The 18,665-nt window shown below is 37.9% G+C and overlaps 1 protein-coding gene across 1 annotated transcript; it reads left to right on the forward strand.

Annotated features, from left to right (window-relative positions):
- Positions 1-1,143: 1,143 nt before the first annotated feature.
- On the forward strand, positions 1,144-17,660 carry n4bp1 (nedd4 binding protein 1). The gene is made up of 7 exons (NM_199787.2): positions 1,144-1,652; positions 4,702-6,224; positions 11,092-11,222; positions 12,934-13,030; positions 13,869-13,976; positions 15,971-16,072; positions 16,182-17,660. Exons 1-7 carry the CDS (start codon positions 1,344-1,346, stop codon positions 16,486-16,488), a joined length of 2,577 nt encoding a protein of 858 aa, NP_956081.2. The 5' UTR covers positions 1,144-1,343; the 3' UTR covers positions 16,489-17,660.
- The last annotated feature ends 1,005 nt before the right edge of the window (positions 17,661-18,665 follow it).

The raw sequence follows: 18,665 nt of genomic DNA on the forward strand, positions 1-18,665 counted from the left end.
TACAGAGCTGGTCCAGTGTACCACGGCCTGGACGAAAACCGCATTCTTCCTCCTGGATCCTCGGTTCAACCATTGGCCGGATCATCCTCTCCAGTACCCTGGCATAGACTTTCCCCGGGAGGCTGAGGAGTGTGATCCCCCTATAGTTGGAGCACACCCTCTGGTCCCCCTTCATAAAAATGGGAACCACCACCCCAGTTGCCCAGTCCAAAGTTACTGTTCCCGACCTCCATGCAATGTTGTAAAGACATGTCAGCCACGACAGCCCCACAACATCCAGAGACCTAAGATACACATGGTGAATCTCATCCACCCCCGCTGCTTTGCCACTGCGGAGCTTGCAAACTACCTCAGTGACCTCAGCTTGGGTGATGGGCGAGTCCACCCCTGCATCCCCAGTCTCTGCTTCCTCGATGAAAGACATGCCGGTGGGGTTAAGGAGATCCTCAAAGTATTCCTTCCACCGCCCGACAACATCCCCAGTTGAGGTCAGAGGACCCTCACAATAAGCTTGGGCCTACCAGGTTTGTCCAGCTTTCCCCCTTGCCAGCGGATCCAACTCATTTAGTCATTTACATTTAGTCATTAGCAGACGCTTTTATCCAAAGCGACTTACAAATGAGGACAAGGAAGAAACTTACAGAACTATAAGAGCAACAATGAATAAGTGCTATAGTCAAGTTTCAGTTCTGTAAAGTCTAAGAAGGAAAGTATTAGTACTTTTTTTTTTGAGTAAAAGTATTGATACTGCTCTAAAAAATGCACTCATGGGAAGGTTTAAGTACACATTTTTTAAACTACTTTGTAAATTACAATTCCTAAAATTAGAAAAACTACTCAATTACAGTAACTGGAGTATATGTTATTTGTAACTTTACAACACTGCTCAATCGTGGGTCACCTAAAACATGGTTGGTATATCACAGGTTATTTCACAGTTTTTATTAACATTTCCCTTCTCTCTCCGACTATGTTACCCAGCATTATTTTACTATTGTTTACAATAGTAACAACAATTGCAGTGTGATATTTTTGGCGTAAACAGTGTGGTGGTTACCACGAGCAACAGACTCTTATCTGTAATCATAGCAGATGACGTATCACCAAACGTCGTCGTCTGCTGATGACGTGCGATGCGCGGGGATTTCCGGGTGCGACGGGGATGTAAGCTACCAGGCTAACGAAAGTAACGTCAAAACACAGATACTACAGCGCTGTTGACAAACGTCAAGACAGAGCCAGCAGGAAGCGATCATGAAGGGAGTAAAAGATTCATTTTACAAGGAGCGTTTCTAAAAGTGAATGTACTTGTATTAGCGTAGATCGATACGGCTGAAAATAAAATGTCAACAACGCGGCCCCTCCTCGGGATGAAGCGAATCACCGAGGTAACCTGCACGGAGCCGCCGGGAGGCAGACAGTCACCGACCGCCAGCAGAGCACAACCCGATTCGCTCACCGTAGACGAGTTTACAGTGCACGAAGACAAGCAGACCGAGCTCAAATGCAGCAAACCGAAGGTCGAACAGGTTTTCCAAGTGACATTCACGATTATCGGGCTCCTGGATCATACTGGAGCCCACGGAAGTAAGGCTTCCAGACAGATCTGGCTCCAGCTTAAAGGGAAAAAGGAGGATGTGTATAAAGCGAAGGTAAATCAAAGTAAATCAAGATGTTAGTTGTGGTAATAATGTTTGTCCTTTGTTTTTGTTTATACCTAATTTTCACAAGAGAAATTGATGAACTTGCTGTGAGGCAAAGTTGCAACGTAATAGCTGGAGGAAGCTGAGATTACCCTGAACTCAGTCAGCTGCGTCAGTCGGCAACATGTTTGTCTTTATTTGACATTTACACCTCGCCTTATAGTATGCTGTTGTCTCTTTTGTGTCTGTCTGCCCCCACAAAAATGATTTTAATCATGCTTTCATTTTGCCTACTAAAACCTTTTTCAAGACAGCGTTTTAAATAGAAGTCCACCAGAGTTCAAAGTGTGCTTGTGTAGTTCATTGCAAGTTTGCTTATCTAGTTCAGAAGAAATGAGCAACAGAAAGATTTAAAATGGTCACTCTATTTACACACATTGTTCCAGACCAACTTTTAATTAGGGTGGAACACAGAACTTTGGCTTTTTTTTTAGTTATCTTTTTTCGAAGAGAAGATAAACAGCAACCCATTGGCCATTTGTTTATCTAAAACAAAATTACTTATTTATAGATCTGAGGTTGAAAAGTAACACCACACTCATCGTGATGTAGTATTACACATCAGCTTGGTTATGATTCATAAGGACAAATTGTTTTGGACACATACCATCTGTGCTTATTTAGGATCTCAGTTGTTAATTATAATGCTTAAATTTCCCATTAGAGTTGTGCGTTATGTACATTTTGAGTAAGTTTCGCCGAACTACATAGATCCAGCATATTGTAAATGAGGTCAGTGTATTTCATAATATCTCAGCAGACAGTAATACATTTGTAAGCTTTCATACTCATGAAATATCGATCCAACCCTGTATATTATCATGAAAATGTTTCCTGTTAATGTGGTATCAAAAAAAAAGATTTACCAACCAAGACAGCAACAAAAGATGTGTTTTTACTAAACGTGTGGCATCATCGCCCAATCCTAACATTCAATTTTTTTTAAAAGGAAATTACAACCATCAGTACCAGTAAACCTGGAATATCCTTATTGTTAAGCCATGAAACGGAAACCACTCATTGGATGTGTTACACCACTATGTACACTTCCTCTTTATCAAATCATTTTGAATAAATTTGTAATGCTTTTTCACATATGGGACTAGCGTCGAGAAATGTTCTGTGAAATTACATTCACAACCAAAAAGCTCCAGATTTGCACTGCACTGACTTTTGAATATATATGTATATAAATATAAATATATATATATATATATATATATATATATATATATATATATATATATATATATATATATATATATATATATATATATATATATATATATACCCATTTGATATGTAATAGTATGACAGATAAAGGCTAGTATCTATGTCTCATACAAACTGTGTCATTTATTTTCTCATGATTCTTTGACAGAGGTCTATTTGCTTAGTCAGGACAAGATGGGAGGCCCCCGATGTATTTCACTTTCGTTTCTAGTAACTGCTCAGAGTAGAGTCTTTTAACCTGGCGTCATTACTGGTACTATAAATGAGTATTTATTTTACCGTAACTCAATCAAAGATCAAAGAAACTAAAAGATCAGCAGAGCTGTGACTGAATGGTCCACCTCTTGAGCTTCCTGTATTGTTTTTCATTTGAAAGTCTGACTAGCTATTTGCAGGTCCATTTACTCAAAGCCACGTGAGTGTCATGTCAGTATTGTGTGTTTTCATTTGTAGAAATACAAACAAAGCCTTATAACATTGTTCAAATTGAAAGAATGTTATGTATTTTAATAAAAGTTATACAATGAGCTTGTTTTCTAACCTTAAACCACTTAACTATTATTGGCAAACAGAGTTCATTTCCTTTTTCTTTTTTTTAATAATTCCAAAAATAAAATCTGATTAATTGTTTTGTGCCACATTGTGTTTTCGAACACCCAGCACCCAAGAGATGATTACAGGAAGTTGTATAACACAATCATTCAGTGTCGTTGACAATGTTGTCATGAGCAGCTTGTTTTTAAATGAACAGTGGCTACTTTTCCATCCACCTATTTTTATAATGTATGCACATAACAGAGTCGGATAAACTTTTTATTTGATCATAAAAGATGCACATAAACTACGATGGATACATTTTTACCAAACAAATTCCAGAATGCACGTTTAAAAAAAGGGAATGTTATTTTGTTATGAGAGATCATGTGATAATGAAAATGTGTGTGAATGGAAAAACCAGCAGGCTGAGCACACTGTTAAACATCTGAAATGTTGTTTTGGTCATTCTAAAACACCTTACCATTTCAGTATTAGTGTTAATGTATTATTAATGACCTCCAGAACTGTCAAGAGCATCTGTGCTTTGCGTCTTACGCTTTCAAACACCACCACGCGTTCATTGCATGTCGGCATACTGTCTTCTTAGGCGCAAGTCATTTATTAAATTAAGAAAAGATTCACACAGCTTCACCTACCACAGCAAATTCAGTTTTTACTGTTGATATTTGGCGCCAGTTGATCAAGAAGTGATGATTTTGTTCTCTTTGACTTGTTGGAAGGAAACACTGCTTTACTCGCATGTCTTTTATGCGATATTCCAATTTTCCGCATAAATTTAATTCACATCTTTGGATGGAAACATAGCTAGTGTCTCACTTGTGAATCAAACTTGAAGAACTTTTAAACCTTTTGCTGATACTCTGTGTTGTCACATTGTCTAATGTGAAAGACACAGTAGCCCTGTTTTAGCCACGAACTGTCTACATTTAGATATGGTGTGTCGTACTTGCATAGTTGGACGTGAATTCACACTTTCAATGATCTGACTTGTGGAATCTCCCTAAAAAGGTGATGATGTAACCCTTGGTCATTTGGTATTTTAGGCAAATCATATGTACATACTTGTTTACTGTAAAGAAACCAGTTGGACATTGGATATTAATTAAACAGTGGTCTATTGTGTTGTCATATCTCTGCTGCTTGTACAAATGTTCTATCTTTTGCAATGTATGTGTTGTAATCTGGTCCTGCTGTGATTGTTTTGCAGGAGTATGTGAAAGGCCTGTGTGACCCAGAGCTTCAGAAGGAAGAATGGTACCCTGTGGACATGCACTGCATTTTCGCTGGTGCTCGAGGACTCTTTTTGGACCGGCTGCTTAGAGACACAAGTGCAGAGGTCCAAGTTCTAGAGCCAGGCCGCCTGAAGTTGAGCGGGTGTGCAGAGGCCGTTGTCATGGCTCAAAGTCGGGTTCAACAGTTTGTCGCTTTATTTCAGGAGAAGCGAAGTTTGCCAGCTGACAGGGAGCCATCAGTTAAGCGCAAATTTAAGACTTTTGTTGAGGACCGGGCTGATAAATATGCCATGGAGCTGCTGTTGCTGCCAAGTGCCCTCAAAGAGGAACTTTTGGGTTTGGCCCAAAGCCCCACACAGCCTATAGTTATCATAGACCTTGAACAAGACCGCTCTCAGACTAGCACACCTGTAACAGACCTCTCCAACCGTATCCTAGACACAACTTTTGAGGACAAAACCTCTCCAATCACCCCTGAGGTCATGCCAGGTCTGAATGGCCGGCCTTGCAACAAGCGGCGGTCCTCTGAAAGTGAGCAGAGGGACACTAAAAGACAATATTCGCTGGAGAGGCGAGAAGAGGAGCAGTGTGAAGAGCGTGAGCGAGAGCCAACTAAAACTTGGACTGTAAAGTCTGCCAAGGGGACGTTGGCTGCTAGTGAAATGACAAATGAAAGTGAGGCGGTAAGTCCTGAGACTAACTTACGCTGTCTCGTTAACTTTTTTCGAACGATGGGCTACCAGCAGGATGTGGTGGAGCGGGTGGTGCGGGAGACAGGGCAGACGGAGGACACATTTTTACTGCTAGAACGAATTGTTGAAGAGACTCAGAAAACCCAGAGCACACAAGGAGCCCAGCGCACCTCTCGCACACCCGATCCATCCCCTTGTGCAAATGCCTCATCCACCTCCACCAGCAACAGGCTCAAAGAGAAGGAGCGGGTGCAGATGCGCGCTCTCGCTGAGATTAAGTGCAAAGAAAACATCAGACCTCCAAGCACTAATGGCATCGGTCAGAAGAACCAGACAAGCAGTGTGCCACTGGCCTCGGCCACTCTTAAAAGAAACAATGGTGCACAGACTGACTTGTGTGAAGTGATCATCATCGATGATGAAGAGGACTTCACAGAAACCGAGAGGAAGCCCAGACTGACCCCACTTGATTTAAAACCAGAGTCCCGCTTTGATTACCTGCCACGTGGTAGCTCTCAAACAATGGTTCCTGTGCGTATGGAGACTGTTACCAATCTTCGCAGCTCCTCTCAAGGTCCTCCTCTCCGGACCTCAGACACACGGCCGGGCTGCTCTTACCAGACACTCCCTGGAAGGGCACCTTTACCTCGCTCAGAGGCACAATACACCTCTAAAGCAGCCCCTCTCACCGGAATGTCTCGTTTTCAGCAGTCCCTGAGAACCCCCTACCGACTAATCCTACAAAATGAACCAGGGTCCCCTAATCTGCGGCACATCATCATCGATGGCAGCAATGTGGCAATGGCGTAAGTTACAATGAGATTGTATTTGTGAAAAAAAAGGAATTCAAACAATAATAAAATAATTTATAATAAATGTTATTCAGTTTTGATTTGGGTTTTTGCTCCAAATTGCTGTTTAGACAGCAACAAAACAGATTACACAAAAATATGCGTGCAATTAAAGCTTCTATAGCTTTAGACTTATTTCATTTAGATATTGGTCTACAGCAGTCGTTGGCATTGGAGCAGTTAGTAAAAGCCTTTAATCTCTTTAAATAGCAACTTTTTCTTTTATTTTGGGCAATTTAAATACAAATGTTAGTGCTTTTTGTAGCTACACATTAGGGCTGGGCTGATAAACCTTATATTGAAATATGATAAAAATTTTGTCATTAACAATAAGCTCTGGACTTTTTTACTCTGTATTGATCAAAGAGCCAATCACACTGCAGAAATGTGCAACAATGGGGATCTAAAAGTGTGATAATATTAGAGACAGTGTTTTATCTAGTATTTTTTTCAGCACAACAGTGAGTAATTTCCAGTAATACGAGCATGCAAATCTATTTGCTTTCGCTCCAATGTCCTCTGATCGTGCACAAAACTTCTTGAACGCCTTCAAATATACGCTGTTAAAGTGCAGATTTTCTTGTGCGCTCTCAAATAAACGCTGCTGAAGTTCAATTTAGAGTGTTTATATAGTGAGTATTTCTCTAACATATATTAGATTGGCTAGGAATATTTATGAATTTCACCAATAGACCTACAGAGCGGCATTAATGCATCCTGAAGTAAAGTGAAATGGCTATAAACTCCAGCACGATAAAGTCATTGTATGCAGAGCCATTGACTTTTGTCTATAAAGTATAATAATGGAAACTGTGTTCATCTTAACTTAAAGCTACGCGTGTTTGCTGTCCTCGCGCATCACGCACCAGTCAGTCAGCATGCTACCTTAAATGGTTAAACAAATAACGCACAACACTGCTACAGTAACAGAAAAGTTTGCACTATTATAATTCACTTGCGTTTTAATATGTTTTGGTGCCTTTTTATAACCCGCTATTAAAAAAAAACAATGACTGAATGTTTTGAATGAGAAGCTGTAATGTAGTGTAATGGCAGGATGAATTTTGGTGCGGTGCCCCGCTATGGAAGAATGAATGTAGTGGAAACCTTAAGAGATGTACCGAATTTTAGGCCACCAAAAATGTATCAGTCAAAAATGCTATGGCATTTAAAGGACCCTCTAGTTTTTGTGGCTTCAGTCATTGTTGGGGTACTCTTTTGAAATCTGGAAGCATTAACAGCTGGTATCAAATTATATATCGTTATTGTTCAATGTGGAAAATCATTATTGAGATTGCATTTTTGCCATATCGCCCAGCCCTAGTACACATCCTAGCCCTCTGTCTTCTAGTTACATTTTATGTAACAAGTTTAATGATAAAATTGGAATAAATTACGAATTTAGGGTGACCTAAAGTTCCAGTAAGTGTTTCATAATCAGCACTGTAATGATGTATATATTATGAAACCTTTGTAAAGCACAGATGTGATCAAAGCTTTTTTTGGAGACCATTTTTGAGGGAGTGTGAAAATGGTGGTGGTGTTAAAGCAAGTCACTTCCAGTAAGCTCTATGAGTGTATGTGCACTCTGTTCGGCAAGTGTTTGAATTTGACAACCTAAAACCAGGTGCAACCCCTCCTCCCTCTTCCTCTCTGCAAAAACAGCATCTTTCACACCCACGTCCCCTTTCCTCCCTCTCTCCCACGTAAAAGGAAACCTCTTAGTGGGTCTCTCCCCATATCAGCCCCTTTATTTTGCTCTTTGTGTTGCTTACCGGAGGTGACCACACTTCTTAGAAGAACCACAATGGAAACTGAGGTGTTAAAGAGGGGTGAAGTGAAGGAAAATATCTTTTAGACCCTACTGGGGATGACTACCTGAGAATAGAAAGATGTATTGTGGGGTGAGGTGTGAGATGGAAGTTTTTTAGAATGTAAGACCTTTACCACGATAAAAGAGGTGGGCATGTACTAGAAAGATGTGAAACATGAAGCATTCTTGTGTTTTAAGAAATGTTCCCACTCAAAAAGGATGAACCCGGAGCTTGTAATGCAAAGGTTTTATATAGCTACTTTGGAAAGCTACGGACTTGTGCAGAACAGTCTTACCTTGTCTAATTGCACCATATCATCCATGGAAAATTCTAAACATTCAATCTAAAACCTGTTCAGCCAGCCTTGAAGACAGCAGCTCGCACAGGGTTTTTCAAGGCTGTTTTGTATGCTTGCATGATATTTGAGATCTGAATCTTCAGGTGAAGTCTTGTTGCCATAGCAGCTCAAATATGCAGTTACTAAAAACCGCTGGCGCAGCAGACAGGAAGGAACCCAATATCTTGTAGTTGAAGATGAACTCGTGGTGAAGAAGAGGTCAAAGGTCATAGAGCAAAACAATGGCTCAGTTCCTGATTTTGCTGTGATGACGTTGCTCTGGTCTGGCACAAAACATTGGAATGAGTAATGAAACTCTAGGTTTTGTTCCAGTTTCATTACTCATTCCACTGTTTTCTCTGGTGGTACGATTGTTTTGGATTAAAAATGTTCTTCAAACCCAGGGCCTGAATTGTAGAGGTGTCGGGAGCCAAATACAAGTAAACATTGGCAATTAATATTGATTAACATGCAAAAAATCACATTTCAAAGACTGTTGTGTAATTATATACATGTCTATGATCTACACTATGATCTTTTCATCCTTGCTAAGTTAATAATGAGAACGGTTTTAAAATATGTTGTCAGAGTAGTTTCTTTTCACTTTAATACCAAAGATCAGTTGTTTAACATTTTAAAGCAAAGAGGGAAATGTACCTTAAAGTAGACACTGAATCAAAATCTATACTTATGTGTATATAGTAGTGCTTGTTATAAGTGATGTTTTTTTTTTACTAATTTCGAGAGGATATGATTGAGCGCAGCTGGTCTCTCATCCGTAATCCAGTAATAATACAATCAGTTTGATCCAAGCTTGCAATAAATAGAACAATTTCACCCTACTGCCTTGCCTTTATTTTGGAACTATCAGTGCTATCTCCTTTTAGTGTTGCTTTTTGTTGTAGGTTGTGGTTCAAACGAATATGGTACGATTATTTCTATAAAATCCTTGTGCTCATTATCATTGCGCGTCTGAAAACATTCTGCACCAGAGGGTGCATGTTGATGGTGATTCTGGCGGACGGTAATACGCCACATTTGAATACAATCTAACGTTCCTATTTTTCTTCAATTTATTGGCAATGACCATCTTCCAACAATAATTAAAATATGAAATTGTGGACTTTTTTCTGATTTCAGAAATAATTTGAATCCACGATTTTTATTGTACGCCACAATTTAAAACATCTTTGGATATTTTTTTCAGCTGGAGATGCTGTTGTCCTAAAAAGCAAACAAAAAATGTAAACCTGAGGACCGGTATTACAAAAAATGTTGGCAGTTTTAAAACCTTGACTTTTCCAAACCATGGTATACCTTGAAAACGGTTATTATCTCATGTCTACTTGACTTATTAACATAGATGGACCGATAGATCTATATGTGGCTTAAGTTTCCTGTACATTTGTCAAGTCTTCAGTCATTGGAAGGTCTGCAAAATGTTTTAGACCCTTCTCTCTATATCTAACACAGCAAACAGAAACCATGATGAGTTATTGTCTACGCTGAATGCTGTGCTTTGCCTCATCATAAATTACAGATAGTAATCAAATGCCCTGTTCTATTTCTGATGTACTCCACATGCTTGCGTTACTTTTGATAATGACATCGACTTTTTGTTTAATTTGCACATCCAGTCCTCACAAAATCATAACAGTGGCTCTCAGTGCAGATTCTCTGTCAGTCTTTACTGAGGTCTCAGACGTCTCTCGCCTGTCCTGTCAGTGTAAGATAATCAGCTCAGTCTACATTCACCAAATCAGATCTTCACTAGGATGAGTTCAAGGTGAACCACATGGGTTTTTTATTTGGTGTTTTTTGGCAGAAATGAAAGGTTTTTTGTTTTGCATATGTAGCGTTTTACATTTCCAGACTGGGAAAGTTATTTGACTTTTTTACGTCAGCCGTTGTAGATTTAGTAATGCTCTTCCTGTTTAAAATAACTTTCTCTCGTAGAGGGAACTTCCCCGTGACCCCCTCTGTGGTTCAGCTCTGTGTCTGTGCGCGAACGGGTGGGTGTGTGTGTACATTTCTGCACATCTGTATGCGTGTGTCATTTTGCCTGTATGTTCTGAATGGGTGAAGATGATGTGCGTCTATTTTTGCACCTATTTGCGTCAATTGTGTTTTATCGAGATAAAAAGGAAGTAAATGGTTGACCACTGTTCTCAAATGCATTTTCATATGCGCTTATCTCTCTATCAGTGGTTGCATTGTGAAATTGAATGCCGAGCCATTTCCTGATCAAGAAAATTGATATTCAGGAGGGAACTTTTGTCTTTGGTTGTTTGGTTGTTTTAGCCTGTCTCTTATACTTTTTACAGCCTATAGCAAGTGTAATGCATGTGTTTCAAACAGTAGTTTAGCTTAACAACTAATATTATTTTTGTATTTTAATGTATATGTTATATATAATGTGTTTTATTTAATTTCTGTCAGTTATTTTGAGTATTGAATGAAACTGTGGATCATGTATTTGGTCACACTTTCATTAAAGGAAAGTCAAGTTGAAAGTAGGTCATTGTGCACTACACTATCCCATTCAGTGTACTACATTTAGCTACTTTATTACGTCATCCAAAAATAATTATACAGTGCATGACGTATTGCTACCAAAATATTTGGGTAATTTGGTAGCATAATATTTGACTTCAGTGTTTTGTCTCACCAGGCATGGACTCCATCGGGTCTTTTCTTGTCGTGGAATTGCCATCGCTGTAGAGGCATTTTGGCGCAGAGGACATCGAGAAATCACTGTGTTTGTTCCTCAGTGGAGACAGAAGAAAGACCCCAACATTACTGGTAAGAGTTTATTTGCCAACCTCTAACATAGATAGACCTGTAAGACTACCTGTTATGCCGAGTTCAGACTGCAGGATTTTCAAAGTATTCGTGTCACAGATGTTTTTACACTGCATGACTATCAGGGCTAGCGTTCCATTGCTGCTGTGTTTACACTGCAAGAGGGACCGGCGACAGGTTTTTTGTCGCACTGCATGACTTTACAATAGGAAGAATCGCCGACAATTTTGTCTCTTTCCGCAAACTGCATCTCACAACCAAACAGACGCGAGAAGTGAGTGTGACATGGAAACAATGCGAGGTCATGTAGTTTGTTTATTAACTACATAATGAGAAAGAATTCATGTAGTGGGCTAGAAAATTGACTTATTTTGCTCACCTGGCCTTTGAAAGCAATTGGCAATTTTCCTCAACTTCTTTCTTTTTTGACCTGGTTGTGTTATTGCTCAGATCACACGTAAAACAGACGCAGGTGCTCCTGCCTAATTTACACTAGTTTTTCCTCCATTTCTTGGGTCCAGATTAGGCATGGACCGGTAAAAGATTGTCATGGTATGATAACCTTAGATATAAATATGAATGAGCACAGATTTGCCTCTGATTTCAGGCATTTGTTGTTGATTTCTCAAAATCAGGTCTAAAATCATGCAGTCTGAACTTGACATTAAAGTTTGGAAGCATGTTTCTTCCGCATTTATTTATTTTATATTTATTTTTTTAATATTTAAAATATTTATTTTTATTTTTTGATTTACTAAACATGATTTGCATTGTATAATAAGTGTTTTCTATTTAAATGGCTTTTCACATGTTTATTTATTCCTGGAAATCTTCACAGTTATATGATCCTTCAGAGATCAGTGTGATTTTATTATATGTATCCAGTTCTAAATATTATAACCCAATTCACTCAGAAATACCAGTAAATTGCTTTAAAAATAATCAGAACCAATTTACTGATAACTTCCAAAAACACGCTTTTCACACACAGAAAAATTCCAGCAATTTACTGGTAAAACTACAACTTCTTCTTCTAGAAAACAATTTTACATTTTGCTTTAACCACTTGTTCGTGTGGCTAACTGTGATATTGGTAACCTAGTAACCAACAGTAAACTGGGTAGGTATAATGGAGATTAGTGACGGATGCAATGTTTGCTACGTCAAAGTTTATTCTTTTATTATTTTTAGCACAAGTCTAAAACCACTTCAAGTGTGTAATTTACTGGTAGGTACAACTTCTCTATCTGAAAATTGTTGAAACTAAATTTCCAGTATTTTTAAAAATGGCCTGTTCACACATGGTCTCTTCTGCAATTTTCGAGAAAAGTCCGTATCTGTTAAATGGGCTTTTCATGAGGCATTAAAACAAATTTTCATGACATTGAAAATGTCACTTTTTATAAATTTTATGTCTCCCTGATAAAAAGAAGTATTTTAAAACGATAAAAGAAATGGTACTATATCATAGTTTGCACAAAAATATAAATCCACAAAACTCTTTTTCAACACTTATTAGGAAGATAAGAAAAGTTTCATGAACATCGAATCATTAAATTCACATGATTTCTGAAGGAATATGTAAAAGTGAAGACTGTAGTAATAATGCTAAAAATTCAGCATCAAATCACAGGAATAAATTATATTTGACTGTTTCATCACTGTATTTTTATCAGGTTAAGTGTGTGATGTGTTGTCCTTATGGTTATAGAGCAACACTTTCTGAACCAGCTGGAAAACCTGCGACTTCTTTCTTTCACCCCATCTAGAGAAGTGTGTGGACATAGAATTTCCTCCCATGATGACAGGTACACAATTCGGCTGCTAAACAAATCATCTAGCATATTGTTTAGTTTGTTCCCTAAGAGGACGAAAATGCATGTAGTTATTTAGATTCATTTGCATATAGATTTTCAGCTATGAAAATGACTAAAAAGTGGTATACATTGAAGCATTTTACGATATAAAAAAAGCTGCATTCGTTTCACTGTTTGTTAAATGCTGTCATTGCGTCAGTATGCCATCTTTTTTCCAACCAGAAATGTAATGTTTCTGGAGCTTGGTCTTAGGCCATTCTTGGATTGTGGAAATGCTGCCTGTCGCAAGCCAGCTGTGTTTGAGGAACGAAAAAATGATACAACACTGCTTTGTGCTTTTAATCTGACTATAGTTAGTCTAAAAACAAATAATGCTTGTTCCAGTTTTTCAGCAGGCAGTTCTGCACTTGTTCTCAGTATCATAAGTGATAAACTCATTGCAACTGCCACTAAGATGCTTTATTTGCTTGTTTTGCATGCTGGGTAACTCATACACACAAAGTTTCAGATATTTAGATAAACAAAGTAATACAGTGTACCATTGTTCAGTGGTATCGCTATAAACCACATCAGCATGTTTACATCCTTTTTTTTCTCTGGCTGTAAACTGTGTGGAACAGTTTAAGAATGGGGACTGACCAGAAACCCACACCAGAACTTGTTGAATATGGATATGATATGCAGATGAGCTTGCACATAGTAAAAAATAAATATAATGTGCTCTATTTAGGGATGTTTTAAAAATTGGATTACTTGAAAAGTTTTTTTAGGATGAATCGAGGACATGTTCTGTTTTTAACTATTGTTTGCTGTATGTTCTGATACGCAGGTTCCTGCTTCACCTGGCTGAGAAGACTGGAGGAGTGATTGTCACCAATGACAACCTGAGGGACTTTGTGAGCCAGTCAGAAGCATGGAGAAGGATTATTCATGAGAGGTGAGATTTACTCCCTTACACATGTCTAAAAGACTGTCTCTAACCAGATTTCCATTTTAATGGGAAGCAAATTTTATACCAGTATGGAAAAAAAGAAAAAATCCCAAATGCAAATTAGGTCTGTTTCCAACAAGTTGTTAGAGAGGTTGACTGTGGTATTGGTAACCTAGCAACCAACAGTAAACTGGGCAAACATAATAAGAGATTAGTAACATGAATCTTAGTGATGTTAAACCAAAACTATAAGCGAGTATAAAAACTATTTCTTGTGATTCTTCTTCTTTTTGTTTTATTGTTTTATTTCTAAATTTTTCATTTCACTTGTTTCTCACTTTAAGATATGCTCTAATACAGCATGATGGAAACCCAGCTACTGTTACTCTCAATTATTAACAGTTGAAGAAAAAATGAATATTCTCCTGTGAATTTCTTTTTTTTTTTCTTTTTCAAATATTTCTCAAATGATGTTTAACTGAGCAGGAAATTTGTCACAGTATTTCCTAAAATATTTTTTTCTTCAGGAAAAAGCCTATATCCCCTTTATTTCAGCTAAAATAAAAGTAGTTATTTATTTAAAAAAAAAAAAAACATTTCTAGGTCAATACTATAAGCCCCCTTAAACAATATTTTTTCTGATTGTCTACCGTTACACAATGACTTGCCTAATTACTCTAGTTTAGCCTTTAAATTACACTTTACGCTGAATACTAATATCTTAAAAAATATCTGGTAAATATTTTGTGCTTTCATCATGACAAACAACCACAATTTATATCATTATAAAGACAATTGTGTTCATAAAAACACTATAAATGAGGGCCTCAACCCCCAGGTCTGAATGCAGACTTATTGCAGCAGGTCTCTTGCCCTGCCTATTTCAACCATTAGCCCTGCTGGTAATCTGGAGGATTTAAGTGAACACAGCAGGACGGCGATGTGTCCAAATGTGAACGAACACCACTGATAAAAGACAACGTCTGCCATTCTCCAATTCTTGTACTGCTCTCCTGGCAAAAAATGTTTGCTGCACACATGCTTTGCTGTATCGGCCCTTACAGGATCGCGGGAAAAAACGTGCAACAAACCTAGTGGATCATGGAAACAAACAAATACGACCCTTCATAAATAGCTAAATACTGAGTGCCGTATGCAGAGTCAGTGGACGCGGTCTCATCCAGTCATCAACATAGGGTCTCATAGCTTGGCAGGTCTGTCTTGCCTTCAGAAAAACAGATGCACTCATGAATAATTAAGAAGCAGGGTCTTCTCACAGGATAAGAAAACTCCGCTATGACTAATAATGAGAAACAGACATGTCATCACATCACTTGCAGGTTTGCTCTACGTCACTGATTTTGATCCCACCCTAAAAATTATTTTAAATCCAGAAGCTGAAATTAGCTTACAAATGCTCAAAATTATCCAGTTTTCCCCACAATTAAAGGTGACAGGTGTTAACGTTGTCTTAAGTGATGCTGAACACAAACAAATCAGTTAATTTTTAAGTACTCAAGGGTTTCTTGAACCTTTAAGCAGACAGTCTACTTGTATTCAATTGAGAAGTAATTGGCATGTAGTGCCAATGCAGTTTTTAGTCAACAAAATGTGCAATAAGGACCATCAAAATAGTGTTACCGAAATCAGTTATTAGTAATGAGTTATTAAAAATATTATGTTCAGAACTGTCTTTCCATTAATTGGAAATTAGGGAAAAAAAATATACAGGGAGGCTAATAATTCGTCTAACTTCAACTGTATGTTAAAGGGATTTGTTGTTTATTCTCCCTGATGTTTTTCTAGTGTTGTATGCTTTTCTTTCTCTTCTCAAATTCCTGTTCACACTCATTCATATAATTGTAGTGAATAATGAATCACATTAATACTCAATAAACAAGGACATGCAGAATTGATCAAAACTGACAGTTAAACACCTTTGAACTGCACTCTTCATGGATGTGTCAGATCTCAGATTGCTCATTGTATGTATTTGTCAGACTCTTGCAGTTCACCTTTGTAGAAGATCACTTTATGATCCCCGATGACCCACTTGGAAAACACGGGCCTCACCTTGACGAGTTTCTACTTAAGGACAGCCGGTCAGTTTAAAAAAAACACCTGAGTGGTCATTACACATTCATTTTATCTGTAACTCTCTAACCACAAGAGAGCTGACTGCTGATAACTGTTTTTCTTGTCGCTCTACAGAGGTAGTCCTATAATCCCTCCTCTGAGAACAGACCTTCGGGCAACCCCGTCAGTTTACAGCCAGGCAGCACAGTCCACAGCACACCCCTCTTCCCCTTCACACTGGCCACACTCGGGCCCACCAGACTGGCACCTTCCTAGACCGTCGCCATCCCCACCCCCACAGCGGTCACCCTCAGAAACCACAGAGCTCAAGAGGAAGTTATACGACATCTTTCCTGACCAAAAGCAGCGTATTGACCGTATCCTCAGCGACAACCCTTATATGAGGGACCTAAATGCATTATCGGGCCTTTTGCTAGGCTGATCCACACTCACACACACACAATTTCAGTTTCCACTCTTGTGCATGGAGATCATAAGTCTTTTTTGTTTTTTCTTTTTTTTGGGGGGGGAGGTACCATGATGGAAAAGCGCTGCTATGAGCTTTTATTTGTTCAAGGGACTCTGTTCCGTCGACATTTATTTTTTCAGTTGTTATCCAGGCCCTCCGTTATGACTGCAAGCACAAAAAAACCTAAGTTATTAATTGTTTAGGCGCGAGCTTTAAATAAATGAGAATGTACAGTCCGAATGGCATATATTTGATGTAAATATTTATTCATCTTCCTTTCCTGTAAGTTATCGATTCAGAAATCTTTATTCTAAAAGGTGTTCCAGCTACACAGTTGTTTTGAACTGGCTTTGCTCTAATTACTGCTGAGGGACAAATGTTGCGTTGCTGTTTGATATGATTGTGCTTTCTCTAACCTTTTTTTTTTTTTTTTTTTTGTAAATATTAACATTTATTGAGCCAAACAAATACTAGTTTCTTTCTAGTCACTCAAAGTGCCCTACTGAAGTGCCCAAAATTGTTCATTTCCTGTTCACTAATTCAGTTCCCGTTAACTTTGGTGATGGTGACAACACAGTGTGCTGTTTCTAGGAATCTCTGGACACCCCCTGTGTGACCCAAGAGACCGTGAGACGAGTGAATGGCTAGAAAAGTTTCCCGATTACTCACTCCTCTTCCGCTGCCCTGTTGTGCAAGTCACCATCTTATAATAGCAAGCAGGAAACCAGAGCTGTCTTTATTGTAAACCTTTGTCCCAGTTACGGCCATCAGAGGGCGCTGTGGGATCAATGTTACCAACTTCATTATGTAATGAAACACTGAGGGCATGAACAAAATGCAATGCACAGTTGAAAACCATCACTGTGTCCTGTTAGCAACTTATTGCCACTAAAGTGAAAATGCGGTACATTATTTTCACTCTCGTTGTTATCACGTTCACTTTTTTGCTGTCTCTGACATTGTAGCGTTGGGTTTTGTGAATTGGTAATTCAATTTTGAGAATGAAAATGCAAAGGTTTTAAACCCAAGAAAGCGTCACAGACTACGCAGGCGCTGTGGGTATCTCACAGTATGGCTGCTGAAAACATTTGGCTTTTTTTTCTGGAATTCAGTGTTAATAAAGGCCGATTATGTGTTTGTCAGGACTTTTGTGCTTTTTGCTGATTTTTCTATTTAGTTTTTTTTTTTTACAGTGTCGACATTTACATATAGTTGTCAAAGATGGTATGTATGGATTTCCACATGGGGTACAGAAAACAACCAAACATCACAATCCAGAAGTTTTAGAAATGTAAGAAAGGATCAAATACAAACAGTTCTTTAAATGGACCATACTTCAACTACAGTACTTTTAGCCTTGTGAAGTTGACTGAAAAAACTTGTTCAAAATGAACGCAACAGTCTCATAAGTTTAAAAGATTTGTCTAGTTTTAAGATCTGTAAGAGGACAAACTTAGATTAGGAGAAACATTTTTTCCATTGTGAACTGAACAAATGTCATTTCCACCACATCTCAATATACAGCTTATATCAAAATGAAATAAATTATGACAGTCAAACATTGTCTATTGTATCTAGTTTAACCAATCTTTCCACAATATATATATAATTATACATTTGTCAATGAAATAAATTAGTATGCTGTATGCTGAATTGTACACCAGTCACACTCTAAAATGTAATATTAATTTGGTTAAGAGCTTTTTAGAAAACAAAACTGAATTTGTATATTAAATAGAGCATGAACTGCATTATGAATACACTTAATGTGCGATAAGAACTTTTAAAATATTTTATAGAAATGCGTGGTGATGGAAATGACCTTTCATCAGTTTACTGTAAGAAAATTAAAATAGCTTCATCGATTAGCTTTGAATTGATACTCGCCTTTCATGTATACAAAACACTCTTATTTACCTTAATTTGTTTGTTTTTTAAAAACATCTTTGAAGGTACAACATGTTTGGAAATGACAGAATAAATGTATTTCCTTATCAAGCAATATTTACCTTGATTTTTCTTCAAGTGTTGTTGATAAAAATTTAAATTCCCTCCATGTCCTTAAACATGTTCTTAGATGACATTATACATTTTCATAGAAACCAGCTAAATAATCTTTCACACAAACTTTTTTAAACAACATTACATTG

The sequence above is a fragment of the Danio rerio genome, chromosome 18 (assembly GCF_049306965.1).
Source record: "Danio rerio strain Tuebingen ecotype United States chromosome 18, GRCz12tu, whole genome shotgun sequence".
Classification (NCBI taxonomy): Eukaryota; Metazoa; Chordata; class Actinopteri; order Cypriniformes; family Danionidae; genus Danio; species Danio rerio.